We start from the raw sequence: 16,032 nt of genomic DNA on the forward strand, positions 1-16,032 counted from the left end.
TTTATAAACTTTGGCAAGCTTCTAATCCTTTTGAGTTTTTATTCCTTTATGTCTGGAAAGATCTATAGGACACAATGTTTATCTTTCTCACAGGGATGTTTGAGTATTAAATGGAAGTGGTATATCTGATACCTGTTGTGCCCTCCTTTATATCCTCATTCTCTCTGCGGATGCCAGGCACAGCTATAGTGAACAATTTCATCCAGACTCCAACTCTCTTTGCACAGAGTTTCTCTCTTTTTTTTTTTTTTTTTAAGATTATTTATTTATTTATTTGACAGAGATAGACCACAAGTAGGCAGAGAGGCAGGCAGAGAGAGAGAGAGGAGGAAGCAGGCTCCCCGCCGAGCAGAGAGCCCGATGCGGGACTCAATCCCAGGACCCCGAGATCATGACCCGAGCCGAAGGCAGTGGCTTAACCCACTGAGCCACCCAGGCACCCTGCACAGAGTTTCTCTACACAAACACAGCATTTCCTTCACTCTCTCCCTGAGCTTCTCTGAGATCACAGCCAGGAAAACAAATGGAACCCATGTGAATCCTCCTTTGTATACTGAATGTTCCAGAAAATTAACATACATCTGGCTACAACACTGAACCAATGAGAGATGGAGCTGATGGATAAATGCTTCTGCCTGGTGATCAGATCCTGGAGTAAATAATTCCGAGAGTCATTCTGTAAGTCCCTAAAAAAGGCCAAGAAAGATGATGTTCCCATTGTCCACTGTAATATTAACTAAAAAATGTGTCCCTTTATGAGATTTTCCTCCCTGATTCTTTAACCTTCCATTATCTCCCAAACCTGCTCCCTGGGATCCTTAGACCAAGGAAACCACCTGCACCCAAGTTCTTGATTTTAGCTCTATTTTGGGGAGATAGCGACTGAGGCTAATATTAATAAGCATAAATGTTTGTTCAATACTGCTCATGTGTGTTGCTCTTAGCTTGAAAGGCTGAACCTTGGAGAAGCCAAGGAGGCTTTCAGGAGGTTATTCACACTTCCTTAACCTTTCTTAGGTAGGTACTCCCTACCTAAGATTTCGAAACTCACATACATTTATACATAAGGGTCAGGAACACACCACTTGTGGTAGGCAGGGATAGTGGCACTTAGACTAACCAACGAAGAGCATACATACCATCTATCCTGGGAGCTAAGGCTCATCTTTTTTTCTGCTGAAAATCCACTCAGATGCTAGACTCTGAAGTACGTGTCTATTGATGTATAACTTTACCTTATAAATTATATCATATTCTTGTTGTCTGCATTTCTAGTTTATGTACCAATTTGTTTTCCTTTATCAGCAAAAATTCATGACCTTTACTCTCAGCTGTGTCACTGACGTTGAGACATGCAAAATATGGACCTTCAGGAAATGAATACTCCCCAACAAGAAACATAAAGAATGTCAACAGATATTTCTTTAAATCTATCATATTGTGTGTCCAAACCCAGTCCCAGAGTTGTATTGATCTTTTAAAAAATCTCTCAAATCCATGAAGCACAAAACTACAGGCAAATAATAATAATAATAATAAAAAGAAGATCAACAATATATTTGAGTGCCAGCTTATGAAAATTTATTAGATTAAAATGTTAATTTTTAATTACTTTTCAATGAAAATCCAATAGCATATATTCCATCAATTGTACAGAATTTAGTTCATTTGAGATTATTCATTAAGTTCAGTTGGCCAAAGTTCAGTGCTACAAGAAACTTATGATTTAGGAATAGAATAATAGTAGTAAATGGTGGAGTTGAAAATGATGGCTGTATAAGTAGAGACTTTGATTTCAATACTCAAACGCATCTGGACCCTCAAAAAGTTGCTCTATAAAAGCCAGATCCACAGAGTGGTCTGTAACACAATGACTGATAGCTCCTAGAGGTGAAGTAGGTTGGGTGGCAGAATCTGGATCCATAGCCCAGAGAAGGAAAGCCACAGATTCTAAAACCCAGGGGTCTAAAGCCCTGGGATCCACAACCCAGTGAGTAGCAGCTTCTGGATCCATAGCCCAGGGAATGGTAGCTGCTGGACCCAATGCCCACAGACCCGGGGTAAGCAGTCCAGCAGGGACTACAGAGCGAGGAGGTCCTCGGGCGGTAGCAGAATGTCTGGCAAGGTCTGGACACCATGCAGGATGTCTGGCAGCTGGTGGGCTCATAGCAGGTCTCCTGACAGCCACTGGAGGGGGAGGAGCCCAGCTGGCAGGTGCTAGGAGAGCAGAGGTCAGTGCGGTAGACCAGGTTGCTGGGGTAAGAGCCACAGGAGGATCCTGGGTAGCGCAGGTAGCCTCTAAGGGAGCGGGAGGAGAAGGTTCCAGAGCAGCAGCTGTAGGACATGTTGGCAGGAGATGTGAGTTCAGGTGAGTGACCGTGAGGAGATTCTGTGTCTGAATTTCATCTCTGGACTGGGGTGTTTATATACTCTCAGCCACAGGTGTGGCACACTACAGAATCATGGTTCCTATGTTAGATCTGCTCTTTTGCATATGTGTAACTCAATAATATCCTTTGTAATTGCAGTTGAATAGTTTCCCACATTTGGATTTATGGGTGCTATAATTTTGGTGTTACAGTCAAAGCCAATGAACTGCTCCTATGTCAGAAATGCCGTGACTGTTTGACATTAATGTTCATCCCATCATGATGAGGAAACACCACAGCCAGGAGAGCTTTTCCTTGGGCTTACATTATCTGCAACGGCGTCCTGTGTATCAACATCTTTCCGCCTGGATGGAGACTTCCTGGAATGATCCAACTTGTCACCATACTCTACAAGCTCCAAAATTATGTGCTGGTAATTTGTTATGTCTGCAATAGAGAAAGAATGCATCAAGTAGTGGTTACCCAGTGTGTCCCTTATCCAGTAAAGAGAGAACAAAAATACATAAAACAAAGAGAGAGATAGCTAGACACTGACAGACACCTGGCCACATATCTAAAGAAAAGGTGACAACACAAGGGCTCAGCTGAAGCAATTCCAAAGTAGGTCAATGTAGACCCATTTCTAGGCAGTCAAGAGGAAAACACTAGTGTGCTGACGGCAGGGGATAGCTGAAAGAGAATAGTGGAAACAGAGTTTTCAGCCTTTTTTCTGGGGTAATCCTAAATGATGATCTGTTCCATCCCAATGTCTTTAGAATTAGAACCTTTCAAATTTAGTATTTTTATGAAGAGTGATGTATTATCCATTTTATCATCTACATTTATAAATATCCAGGGCTTCTAACATTTTAGAAAGTTTTAGTTTTTCACTACTCGGGTTTCAAATGATTTTCTGGCACTTCCACAACCACCCTTCATTTTCCTACCTAAATGTTTCTTTTCCAGGTCTCTTTTCCTCTGGGGGTACATGAATCTGTTTCTCTTTCTCTCCTTTTTCTCTATCTGTCCCCCTACCATTTTTCATTCTTGTTTTTTTCTGTGTTTAAGTTTGGTTTTCTCCATTTTTCTTGTTTCCTCCTCCTCCTCCTCCTCCTCCTCCTCCTTCTTCTTCTTCTTCTTTGCCATTGCTTAACTACAGATTCCATTTTTTTAAAATGTTGATAATTTATCATATTCTTACAGTGTAACCAGCTTCTTTCTAAGTTCAATGTTAAAATAAAATCAGTGAAAAAACAAATAAAATAAGGGTGCCAGGGTTGCTCAGTCGGTTAAGAACCTGACTTGGTTTGGACTTAGATCATGATCTCAGGGTCATGGGATCAAGCCCCATGTCAAGCTCCACCCTAGGTATGGTGGCTGCTTAAGATTTTCTCTCTCTCTCTCCCCTTTGCACCACCCGCTCTCTCTAAAAGTTAACTAATTACTTGATTAAAATCAGCTAAATAATATTCTAGGCCTGGGAGAATGTACTATTATGGTTGATGGCAAAATTTTATTTTACCAGTAAAACCATAATAAACTCACAACAATAATGTTGAAAGTATCGAATTCTTTCAATAAAATTTAGAGCAGTTTTAAAAGAAACATTGTAGACTTTCTAGAATGAAGAGAACTGAGAAAATATGTAAATTAACCCAATTCAAATACCTACTTTGTGAGTCTTTAATTTTCTGTTCATCAAAATCAGAATTTCTCCTTGCTTTTTGCCTGGCTCAGCAAGTAGGTAAAGGGTCCTATTGATACAATACTGTGGATGTTATGATTTCCCCAATTTTTCTGTTTTCAAACACAATTCCTTAAAATAAATTTGGTCAGAGAGTACAAGATTTCACTCATGTAGGATGAAAAAATTCTGGGGTTCCAATATACAATATGGTAATTACAGTTAGTAAAACTACTAATACCACTTTTATATACTTAAAATTTGCTAAGAAAGGTGTTCTTAAGTGTTTTAACCACCCATGCAAAAATTGTAACCATGTGAAATGGTGAATATTTTATTAGTTTGATTTTGATAATCATTTCACGATGTAGACTTATGTCTAAACATCACATTGTATACCTTAAATACATATAAGCTGTCATTTATACTTTAATAAAGCTGGAAAAAATAAAATAATATTGAAGGTAAAACTTATGGGTTAAAAGAGGAGCATAGATTTATGAGGTAAACCATGAAGTTTAGTGAATTTGTTTTCAATTACACCAGGCACCTTGTATAAGGATCATTCTCTGACAAGAGGTATTTTTCTCTCTCTTTACCTCCAAATTTCTGAAGCTTCATCCACATTAAGTTAGTATAAATTTCAAAAGGATTTGTTAATTCCCCACCTGTAGACTAATTCATTAACCTTAGACCCAGTGAATATATTGTTTGTTCTATATAGCATAGAGCTCCACCATTTTTTGAACTGATTTATTTCTCAACAACTAAAATTGAGATATTTCACATAGAATTGATCACTCTGGGCTGTGCACCCAGTGACATCTAGTCTTTTTTTTTTTTCTTTAAGATTTTATTTATTTATTTGACAGACAGAGATCACAAGTAGGCAGAGAGGCAGACAGAGAGAGGGGAGGAAGCAGGCTCCCCACCGAGCAGAGAGCCCAATTCAGGACCCTGGGATTATGACCTGAGCTGAAGGCAGAAGCTTTAACCCATTGAGCCACCCAGGTGCCCTGACATCTAGTCTTGTTTTTGCAAAGTCCCATCACTAGGCTATGAACAAAATTGTTTTGATATTTGAGTCATGTTTCCAACAGAATCTCATCCACAGTTGAAAGTCGCAACTTTGGGCACCCACCTGCTGCTGTTCTTCAAATTGCATAACAGGCTGGAGATCTTTCTTTTACTAATTATCTAGGTTAGACATCCAATAAGCAAAAGCTAATACTTTTAATTTAAAGATTCTAATACTATGTATTATTATTTATAGTGACAAAACGTGTTATTATCCAACATAGATTAGAAGACTTTTGAATTCTGTATTCTTGAAAATATATTTGTTGTACAAAGATATCATGGCTGCTTTTCTTAAATGTGCTACATGAAATATTAAAGCACATTTCTCTCTGTAATATATTCTTGGTATTTCTCCCTAGGGATCATTTCATTTAAATTTTATAAGGTGGAGAAACACTGAAGATTTCTCAATAAACATATCAGTGAGGTATCTGAGTATGTATCTTTTTTTCCTATAAATTATCCAGAAACAATGGTTGAGAACATGAGTTCAAATGGAAGTTATTTATTTTGGAGGGGATACCAGTAATTACATGCAGGGGAGTGGGAAATATGGCAGACAATGGAAGGAAGGCAATGCAGGGTGCATTACTAAGTCAGACACCACTGCAAACAACTGAAACTCAATCCTAATGGAGAATTCCCCACACAGGGTGCAGCAAGCCCTTGTGGAATGAAAAAGTCCTTGGGCAGAATTTTATAGATACTCTCCAGTAATTAGTACACTTCGGAGTTTATGGATGATTACCCAGGGGATGTAGGCTGGATGTGACAGCTTCTGTTGGGAATGAGGTATTACTAGAAAAGCAGAGATACAATAAATATGGAAAGGAATAAGATAAGATTTGGAAGTATAAATGGGAAAAGAAAAGCAGAAAGTTGTGAAGTCACATGGTGAATTCAGGTCATATTGTGACACAATGTAAAGCATATAAGGTATGGAATAGGAGACAGGTTTGGAAAGAAAGGCTGAATACCCACAACTGTGGCATTTGAGTTTCCTGAAATTTGGAAGGTGTCCTCTATTACCAGTGAAACTACTACAACAGGACTTTTCAATGGCTACCTTCACTGTAGCTCCTCACTTAATTTGAACCATTCCCTTGTATTTTTAAAATAAGTACATCTTCCAAAATTATGTAAAACTAACAAGTTAACATTACTTAAAACAGTGAACCCTTCTGCTCAGTGAGAATAGAAACTCCAGTGAAAATACATCATCATCATCACCTCTGTTTGGAGACTTCAGAGAAATACCGAAGTATTTCAGAGTCCCGAAGGTACTATATGGGCCAGAACTTAAGTCAAAAGAAATAAGCTTCCATCTGGAGTTGCTATTCTCTTAAAATTACATGTTGATTTTGAAAGTAGTGACTGAGAGGCTAAGAGAATTCCATAAACTCAGTGGGCTTAAGAAATAAAATTGGAATTCAGCAACTATCAGAGTTGAGATCATGGCAAATATCCCAGACCTTAGAGAGCCAATTCCTAGAAGTAAAATTGAAGTGCTAATAAGCAGCTTTTCATAAGGACTGAAGCCCAGTTTTGAATTATCTCAATCCCTGATTGGATTAAAGTGATCTAGGATGCTGGTGACCTTATCTTAGCAGCCTGCCTGAAACATAAGTAAATTCTTTCTGGAGGAAAGTAAATCATTCTAAGATGTGTGTGTGTGTGTGTGTGTGTGTTTCATATATATTTCTACTACTTTCAAAATATAGTAGGAATATGAGAAAAAAAAGATAGAAACAAAAGAGAACACCAGAAAATAGAATCTGAAATACATGGTCCATGTGCCAAAATCAGACATTAAAATATCTTTGTGAAGAATTTAACCTATTAGGAAATAGGAAGATATTATCAAGGAATAATTATATTTAAAGAAATGAAAATATGTTTGAGAATTTTGACAGAAAACTGAAAGCGATGCAACAGAACCTCATCGAAATTTTGGAAATTAACAATATACTAACTGATCCATAAAATTTAATTGATGTACTTTTTTCAGGAGATGAAACAGAGCTGAACAGACAATTAATGAACTGGGGGATGGAATAGGAAGAAATTCCCAAAGTTAAGCATAAAGAGATTAAAAGAATGAAAACAAAGAAAAGAGTATAAAAGGCATATGTAACATTATTTAATAGTGTATTTTGCTTATAGTTAGAATTTCAGAAAAGGGGAGATGAGAATGAGACAGAAACAACATTTGAAGAGACTATGGTTAAAAATTTACCCAAATTGATGAAAGGCATGAGTCGAGTTGGTTTGACACCAAGATGGAATGGAAGGCACAAGGATTTACCCAGGAAATATCTGTGAGAGAAGAGTTGGAGGAGTGGGTGAAGAAGGCTAGGAGAGCTATTAGACTGGGTAAAATAATCTGACCACAGTGCCTGAGGCAGCCACACAGACTAGTCCTAACTCCCTGAGGCCATTGGTGAATCCTCGGTCATTGGCTATCAGAGAAGTTCCAGGTGTCCCAGGACAGAATTTATCTAATGTCTCTGCCGCACATGGCGTCCTTGGTCAACTCAACCTCCTCCTGTTGAAGATCTGAGAAGGGAAGTCTCAGAGTTGATATGCATATGGAGAGAATCTGTTAAGATTACAGGCCTCATATCAAACACACTGAACCTAAAACCCAATTATTTCTTTCCCTCCTTTCTATAGTGTTTAGCTTTTTGGTTCTCGTCCTAAGGCCCCTGATTGATCTCTACTTGTGACTCTGTCTTGGTTCTGTCCTTCACTGTAACCACATCTCCAAATAAATGTCCAGGTTTCTCTCTGGCTTTAACCATCAATGATATTTAATTTGTATCAGCTGACATTTTTGCCCCTTTCCATTGCATCTGAGACATACTATGTAATAGAATGTGGATATAGTTGGACAATAATTTTGGAAAATGAGAAAACATGGTGACAGGTAAGGTCAGTATTTAGTCTGTTCCTACTAAAGCCAAAATCATACATCTGATCAATTGACAAAGCAGAAAAATAGTTATATTTCATTTCTTGCCATTTGAGAAAAGTATGTGCCCCATTATTGCCAGGAATAAAACACACGAAGGTTATGGCAAGAGGAAAGGAAGGGCTTTCCTGGCTGAGATGAACATTAATGTCCAACAGTCACAGCATTTCTTACATAGGAGCTGTTCACTAGCTTTGGCTGTAACACCAAAATTATAGCACCCATAAATACAAGATATGGAAACTCTTTAGCTGTAATTACAGAGATTACTGAGTTATACATATGCAAATGAGGGTGTACAAATGTGTAAAGAATGACCTTGTAGGTTACCACACCTGTGGCTGAGAGTATATAAAACCCCCAGTCCAGAGATGAAATTCAACCACAGAATCTCCTCACGGTCACTCACCTGAACTCACATCTCCTGCCAACATGTCCTACAGCTGCTGCTCTGGAACCTTCTCCTCCCGCTCCCTTAGAGGCTACCTGCGCTACCCAGGATCCTCCTGTGGCTCTTACCCCAGCAACCTGGTCTACCGCACTGACCTCTGCTCTCCTAGCACCTGCCAGCTGGGCTCCTCCCCCTCCAGTGGCTGTCAGGAGACCTGCTATGAGCCCACCAGCTGCCAGACATCCTGCGTGGTGTCCAGACCTTGCCAGACATTCTGCTACCGCCCGAGGACCTCCTTGCTCTGTAGTCCCTGCTGGACTGCTTACCCCGGGTCTGTGGGCATTGGGTCCAGCAGCTACCATTCCCTGGGCTATGGATCCAGAAGCTGCTACTCACTGGGTTGTGGATCCCAGGGCTTCAAACCCCTGGGATTTAGAGTCTATGCCTTCCCTTCCTTGAGCTATGGATCCAGTTTCTGTCACCCAACTTATTTTCCTTCTAGGAGTTTCCATTCATCTTGTTACTGGCCAGACTGTAGATCAGGCTTCTATTGATTAGCATGTTGAAGAGTGAAATCCATTTGGAAAATGCATATTCTGTCCTGAGATTACCTACTGTCTTAATTTCTTCCATTAAAATGTATCTAATATTCCCTAATCACCAGTAGCTTTGGCTAGTAACTTTACCTCACCAGTAACTTTACCTCACCAGCCCTCAACACTGGCTGATAGAGCTCTGTTAAACTATGATTAATGAGTAATTCAAATTGTGTTGTTGATAGAAGTTATGGTGTGCATTGCATTTCTCCCCAAAATAGATGGAAAATCAAATTATTTTATTTTAATAAAATCTTTATTCTGCTACCCAAATATGTTGTTAATATTTTTATTTATTAGTAGTGTGTCAACTAGGATTTGTGTTATCAACGCTTTTGTTAATGGGCTTTGGAAAGCTCAGGTTTTAACAGCCATGCACTAATTTTTGTTGGGTTTGAGTATTTCCTCCTATTTAAGCAGATGCCTACATTTTCGAGGAATAGCCTTTTTCTCAATGAAATCCCAGGGGTTTGAGTATCTTATTCACACAATGAATATAAACTATGCATACAAAGACATAATAAAGACATTATGGATCAGAGCAATTTGAGGAGTGTAAGAACAAAGTTTAGACTTACATGCTGAGGTCTATACATGCAGGTTATTCAAATGGAAGACTGGTGTGTGGGTGTAACATTTTAGAGAAAGAACACCTATGAGTTTTAGCTAATCAAAGTGAAAGGATGCCACATATTTATTTTAATTGACTAAATCCCTGTACTCCAAGTACTATTCTCAATCTGCTCAAATTATCCCCATTTGTGTAAGAACAACTTAGATGGGAACAAACTTAGCTGGGAAGGAACTAGACTCAGCAGGTGTAAAGTTGCACCTGTGTTCTTTGCCAACATATACACCGAATCTAACTAAATGAGAATCTTTTCTAAAAGAGAAACTTTAAATATCATTGAAAATTATTGTTTCTGCTGTATATTTAAATAAAATTGGGTATCCTTTATTTACACCATTCTTCTCTTCTACACTGGAGTGTTATAAATGCAAGGTGCTAACATGTAACATAGAAACTAACCATATAGTAGATGATAGAGATACCATAACATACTAACATAGCATGATAACAACCAGAGAACTGATATTCATATAGAACAACTAGTGTTTAAATATTTTCCCCTAGTCTTTATTTTATAAGATCTTCAAACATCCCTGAAATTAGGAAATGGAATGCAGAGTACTTGAAACTTGGATAAAACCCAGTCTGCCAAGTTTATCCCAGTATATCTCACTATGTTTTCTTTATTTCCTCCTTAACTACTGACATAGTAATATATGAAATATAAAAGGAGTGAGAGGGGCCATTAATTAAATCTACTTACTCCACAGAGGGGGGAACTGAAAGCTAGAGAGCCAGATAGAATTTTACAGGATTACACAGCAAGTTATTAGTAAAATTATTAGGAGAGTTGCTTTATTCTGTGCATTCTCTCCAATTCTCTCTCCCCTCATATGCTCCCTCTCTTCCTCATCTTTTGTTCCCTCTTCCTCCTCCTCCACTATGTTGAGAAAATAGTCATGACACATAGCTAAAAGAAAACATAAAGGAATAATGGAAGGAGATTTGGGGAAAATTTCATTAGCCATTGTGCTATAAAATTTAAAATAGTCAACACTTCTGTAAACAGTCCTGCTCATGAATTTTAACGATCCCAGTTGGTCTCATGCCCATTATCTTCAACCAAGGGAAAGAGTCCAATTTCGTACCCCAAAACGTAAGCAATGGCAGAGTAGTCATGAAGAGCAGCTGGAGCTTTTTGGTTTACCTGAAGCCACGTCTGTTAATGTCTCCAGATTTTACATGTCGGAATGGAAAATTTTCTGGCTTTCAGAAATATATTAGTGTCTTAGCTTTCCTGTTATTGATAAAACAAATTACATCAAAATCAGTGGTTTAAACAATACAAATTTATTATCTTACAGTTCTGTAGGTCAAAAGTCAGATATAGTCTCATTGGGCTAAAATCAACATGCTGACAGTGCTATATTCCTTTCCAGAGACTCTAGTGGGGAAATCTACTTTCTTGCCTTCTTTAGCTTCTGGAGGCCAGCTGCATTTCTTAGCCCACACTCCCCTTCTTCTGCCTTCAGAGCCAGCAATGATGGGTCAAGTCGATCTTGCTCTATATCACTCTGACCACAACCCTTATGCCTCTATTTAAGGATGCTTAAGATTATGTTGTGTCCACCTGCTAATCTCCCTGCTTTATTTTATTTTTTTAAAGATTTTATTTATTTATTTGACAGAAAGAGATCACAAGTAGGCAGAGAGAGAGCGGGGGAAGAGGTTCCCCACAGAGCAGAGAGCCCGATGTGGGGTTCGACCCCAGGACCCCGGGATTATGACCCGAGCCGAAGGCAGAGGCTTTAACCCACTGAGCCACCCAGGTGCCCCAATCATCCTATTTTAAGGTCAACTGATTAGTCCCTTTAATTCCATCTGCTACTTTAATAACTCTTTTTTTTTTTATTTTTAAGATTTTATTTATTTATTTATTTGACAGACAGAGATCACAAGTAGACAGAGAGGCAGGCAGAGAGAGAGAGGGAAGCAGGTTCCCTGCTGAGCAGAGAGCCCGATGTGGGACTCGATTCCAGGACCCTGAGATCATGACCTGAGCCGAAGGCAGCGGCTTAACCCACTGAGCCACCCAGGTGCCCTTTAATAACCCTTTTTACATAAAGTAACATATTCATAAATTCTGAGGTTTAAGATATGCCTGTGTTGGAGATATCATTATTCTGCCTACCAACACTAGTGAACAAGCCAATTTACTAGAAAACAACAACAAAACCCCAACCAAACCAAAAAACAAAACAAAACAAAACACCTCAAAGACTGATTGACTGATTGACAAAACACCTCAAACAACAACAACAACAGCAACAACAAACCTGTGGTGAAATACTCATGAACAGAGAGCAAAATTCAATGGTGAGGACAACAAACTTGCAATACCAAGGCTACATATGAAGTTACAGTATCTCATTTCATGTTGGTAGCCAGGAGAAGAAAACTGTAATATTTTACAAGAAATGTGACTCCTGAGCTGATGTCTTGCCATGCTTATTCAAGAAACTGCCCCTTCATCTATTCCATGTCTCTGGTGCATACTAAATTTCCCAGAGTATAGACTTTCTTCTTTCTATATTTTAGTACAGTGAATTGTGATCTTCCAATTTTTACCAAATTAACTCCACTCCATCCAATGAACAAAAGCCCCGCTGGTGCTTGTTTGGCTTCTTCCTGCTGCATTGTTTGACAGATGCCTAACACCTTGGATTTTGAACCTAAGGGTTTAGGTCCCACGCTTCTGCCACCCCACAACTATAATTCCAGAAGCTGCTGATTCTCTGTCTGCCAACTGGTTCCCAATTCTGACTTCTAAGAATAAGTGTAACCAGTTTCCCGGGAAATATGCCAATGAATCATTCCTAGGCACTTGATCTCAACTATTTCATTTATTATTGTTTATCTTATTAGAGATTACAGATATTATCCTCCCCAACTTCCTGCCCTCATGTTTGTTTGTTTGTTTCTCATTAGTTATGGCTCAAAACACATTGTCGAATTTTTTTTAAAAGATTTTATTCATTTATTTGACAGACAGAGATCACAAGTAGGCAGAGAGACAGGCAGAGAAAGAGGAGGAAGCAGACTCCTCACAGAGCAGAGAGCCAAATGCGGGACTCAATCCCAGGACCCTGAGATCATGACCTGAGCTGAAGGCAGAGGCTTAACCCACTGAGCCACCCAGGCATCCCTTATTATCAAATATTTTGTTAGTACCATCAGTTTTCACATTTTCACTGAGCCTTTAACATGAGTCAGAACCCATGGAATGGAAATGTGTTATTGAATGTATTTTTAAAAATAAGATTATATTTGTGTATTACTGCATAATTTAAAATCTATTAAGGAAATGTGTAGGGTCTCTGCTCTAACCGGTCTGAAAATCAAAGATAGGAAACAAGCACTAACTAAATAATTATTTAATTACAGTAATAATGAGCTATTAATGAGTTTTTGATACTAAAATAACATCAAGAGAAACTCACCAAGTCTTAGAGGTCAAGAAAATTTTCCCAGAGGAATAGCATTTGGAATAGGTTGGAAGAGTAAGTAGAGAGGATGGATAGTAGCGTATTTTTAGGACCCAAGTCTTGAGATGTGCATCATAAAACTGAAAGGCATTTTGTCTTTTCAGTGAGAGAAAATGAAAAAAATTACTTGAAATTAGGTCAGAAAGATTTGAGGGCCATTTTTTTTTTTTTTTTTAGGTTTTCAGTGGTTTGGTTTAGGATTGGATTTTCTTCAGAAAGCAATGAAAGCCACTGAATGATTTTAGGCAGAGTTATAAAATTGTCTGATTTGTTAGTTTTTGAAATAATCTTTGTTATCCAGTTAATATTCACGCAAAATGAAATGAACAGATTTTAAGGGTAAAGTTCGATGTTTTTGACAAATATATACACCTATGTTGCAACTACCCGATCATATATAGACTATTTTTCCTCCTCAGATAGTACCCTCATGCTTCTTTTAATTCAATCTCTGCCAGCTCAAGCCAACTACTGTAATGATTTCTATCATCATAAAATGATTTTGCCTCTAAAATTTCATAAAAATTATACCATACAGTATGTTCTTAGGTGTATCCAACTTTTCTCATTTAACATAATGTTCTTGAGATTCCCCATGGTGCTTATGTTTTACTCATTTTATTTCTGTGCAATGGTCCCTTGTGGGAATAGATGATGATGTGTTTATTCCTTCACCTGTGGATGGATATTGAATTGTTTCAAGATTAAAGGAAACTTTTCGTAATCAATAAATCTACAATTGAACATCAATTCTTCCAGTCTTTTTGTGGACATATGTTGTTAGTGTTTTTGTGTTTGTTTATTTTTTGAAATTCAAATGGAATTTCTGGGTCATAGAGTGAGTATAAGTTTAACTTCATAGAAATTTCTGAAATTTTCAATGTTGATTTTATCATTTTACTCTACTACCACTGATGCCCTGGATTTCTGGGAGCTCCACATTCTCATCAACATTGGTATCATCTTTCTCTTAACCATTTGCTGAATGAGAGTGATATCTCGTTGTGATTTTAAGTTTCTTTGTGTGTGTGTGTGATTTTAAGTTTCACTTGCTTGGTGAAAAATGATTTTGAACAGCTTTTCTTGTGCTCATTGGTTATTCTCTTGACTTCTTTAGTGCAGTGTTTATTCACGTCTTTCCATATTTTTAATATATATATATGTATATATATGTGTGTGTATATATATATATACATTTCCATATTTTATATATATACATTATATATACACATTCCATATTATATATACATTCCATATTTTATATATATATACATTCCATATTATATATACATTCCATATTTTATACACACACACACACACACATATATATATATACACACATTTTTTTTGCTAATATGCTGGATTTCTTTACCTACTCTGGAAATAAGTCCACTGATTTATGTATTGTTAGTAATTTCATATTTGTCACTTGCCTCCTTATCTTCATGATGACATTGGATAAACAAAAACTTTCATTTTGATGAAATCAAATTTATCAGTTATTTTCCTTTTGTTGTACTTTTTTGCCTCCCACTAGGTTGGAAAGATATTCTCTTATTTTTGTTCTAGCTGCTTTAAAATTTCATCTTTTATATACAAGAGTTTGTGACATGTATCAACATACATATTTTTTTTAAGTTCTTTACATGCATCCATTAGTTCAAATGCCATGTGTTGAAAAGATACTTTTCCCCACTTGAGTTGACTTGACATCTTTGAAAAAAAAACTTGTCAGTATACATAGGAGTCTATTCTAGAACTCTATACTGTTTCAAAGGTTAATTATCTATACTTATTTCAGTACCACAGTATCTTAATATACCTTTACATTAATTAATTAATTAATTAATGAGATTAATGAGATAATTAATGTCTTCCAACTTTGCTTCTGTTTCAAGATTATTCTTGCTGTCTTGCAAAATATAAATTTTAGAAGAAGTTTTAAAATTTTTATAAAAATGCCAGTTTATAAAAATGCCTATTGACATTTTTGTTCAGAATGTGTTAAATCTATAAATTATAGATATTAAACATCTTTCAAACAAAGATGTCTATTTTCTTGGGTCTTATTTCATTTCTTACTGTAATACTTTATAGTATTAAATTTGAAATCTTGACTCTTTAAATGTATCTCTTAGGTTATATGCATTGTTATTATAACATACTTTAGATTTGATTTTTCGCATATTTTTTGTTATTATATAGAAATAAAATAGATTTTTTAATGTTAATTTTATAAATTCACTGGATTTTTTACATCGTTCTACTTGTGAATATAGAATGCTTTCCTGCTCCCTTGCTCATACTTATACCTTTTATTTGTTTTTATTGCCTATTTCTCTGACTAAAACCTGTAGTGCAATGATGACTAGAAATGTGGGGGAATGTTAATGTGGTTTGTGGTTTGTGCATACGTATGAGTGTGTTGTGAGCTACCTTCTCCACTCATATTAACAGATTACAGATTAACTTTTTAGTTTTAAGAGCCTGTTGTTTATAGTATCAAATTATATCCAACCAGGGAAATGGGGGAAAGTTGCCTGAATATTAATTGAGTTAATTTAGAGGACATTTGCAACAAAATCCTTGCATTCTCCTCCCCAGTGCACCTGGGAATTCTGTTTTCAAACTTCCCTCACATCAGGAAATGGGAACGTTGCACATAGCAATTTACTAACTGAATTTTTTCTAATTCAAGATTGGCATATTCACTATACCACCCCCATTCCTATCACCTCACTCTTTAAATTTCACTGTAATTCAGTTTAGCCCAATTTCAGAAGATTGAAAGATAGCCTTTATTTGGTGAGGGAAGCACTATAAAT

General features: G+C 37.1%; 2 protein-coding genes across 2 annotated transcripts; one reads left to right on the forward strand and one right to left on the reverse strand.

Moving 5' to 3' along the window:
* Positions 1 to 1,820: 1,820 nt before the first annotated feature.
* On the reverse strand, positions 1,821 to 2,396 carry LOC122910003 (keratin-associated protein 13-1-like). Its single transcript, XM_044254780.1, has one exon. It carries the CDS (start codon positions 2,343 to 2,345, stop codon positions 1,821 to 1,823), a length of 525 nt encoding a protein of 174 aa, XP_044110715.1. The 5' UTR covers positions 2,346 to 2,396.
* Positions 2,397 to 8,485: 6,089 nt separating this feature from the next.
* On the forward strand, positions 8,486 to 9,049 carry LOC122910327 (keratin-associated protein 13-1-like). Its single transcript, XM_044254976.1, has one exon. The coding sequence runs from the start codon at positions 8,537 to 8,539 to the stop codon at positions 9,047 to 9,049; it is 513 nt and encodes a 170-aa protein (XP_044110911.1). The 5' UTR covers positions 8,486 to 8,536.
* The last annotated feature ends 6,983 nt before the right edge of the window (positions 9,050 to 16,032 follow it).

Source organism: Neovison vison, chromosome 6 (genome assembly GCF_020171115.1).
Source record: "Neovison vison isolate M4711 chromosome 6, ASM_NN_V1, whole genome shotgun sequence".
NCBI classification, from domain to species: domain Eukaryota; kingdom Metazoa; phylum Chordata; class Mammalia; order Carnivora; family Mustelidae; genus Neogale; species Neogale vison.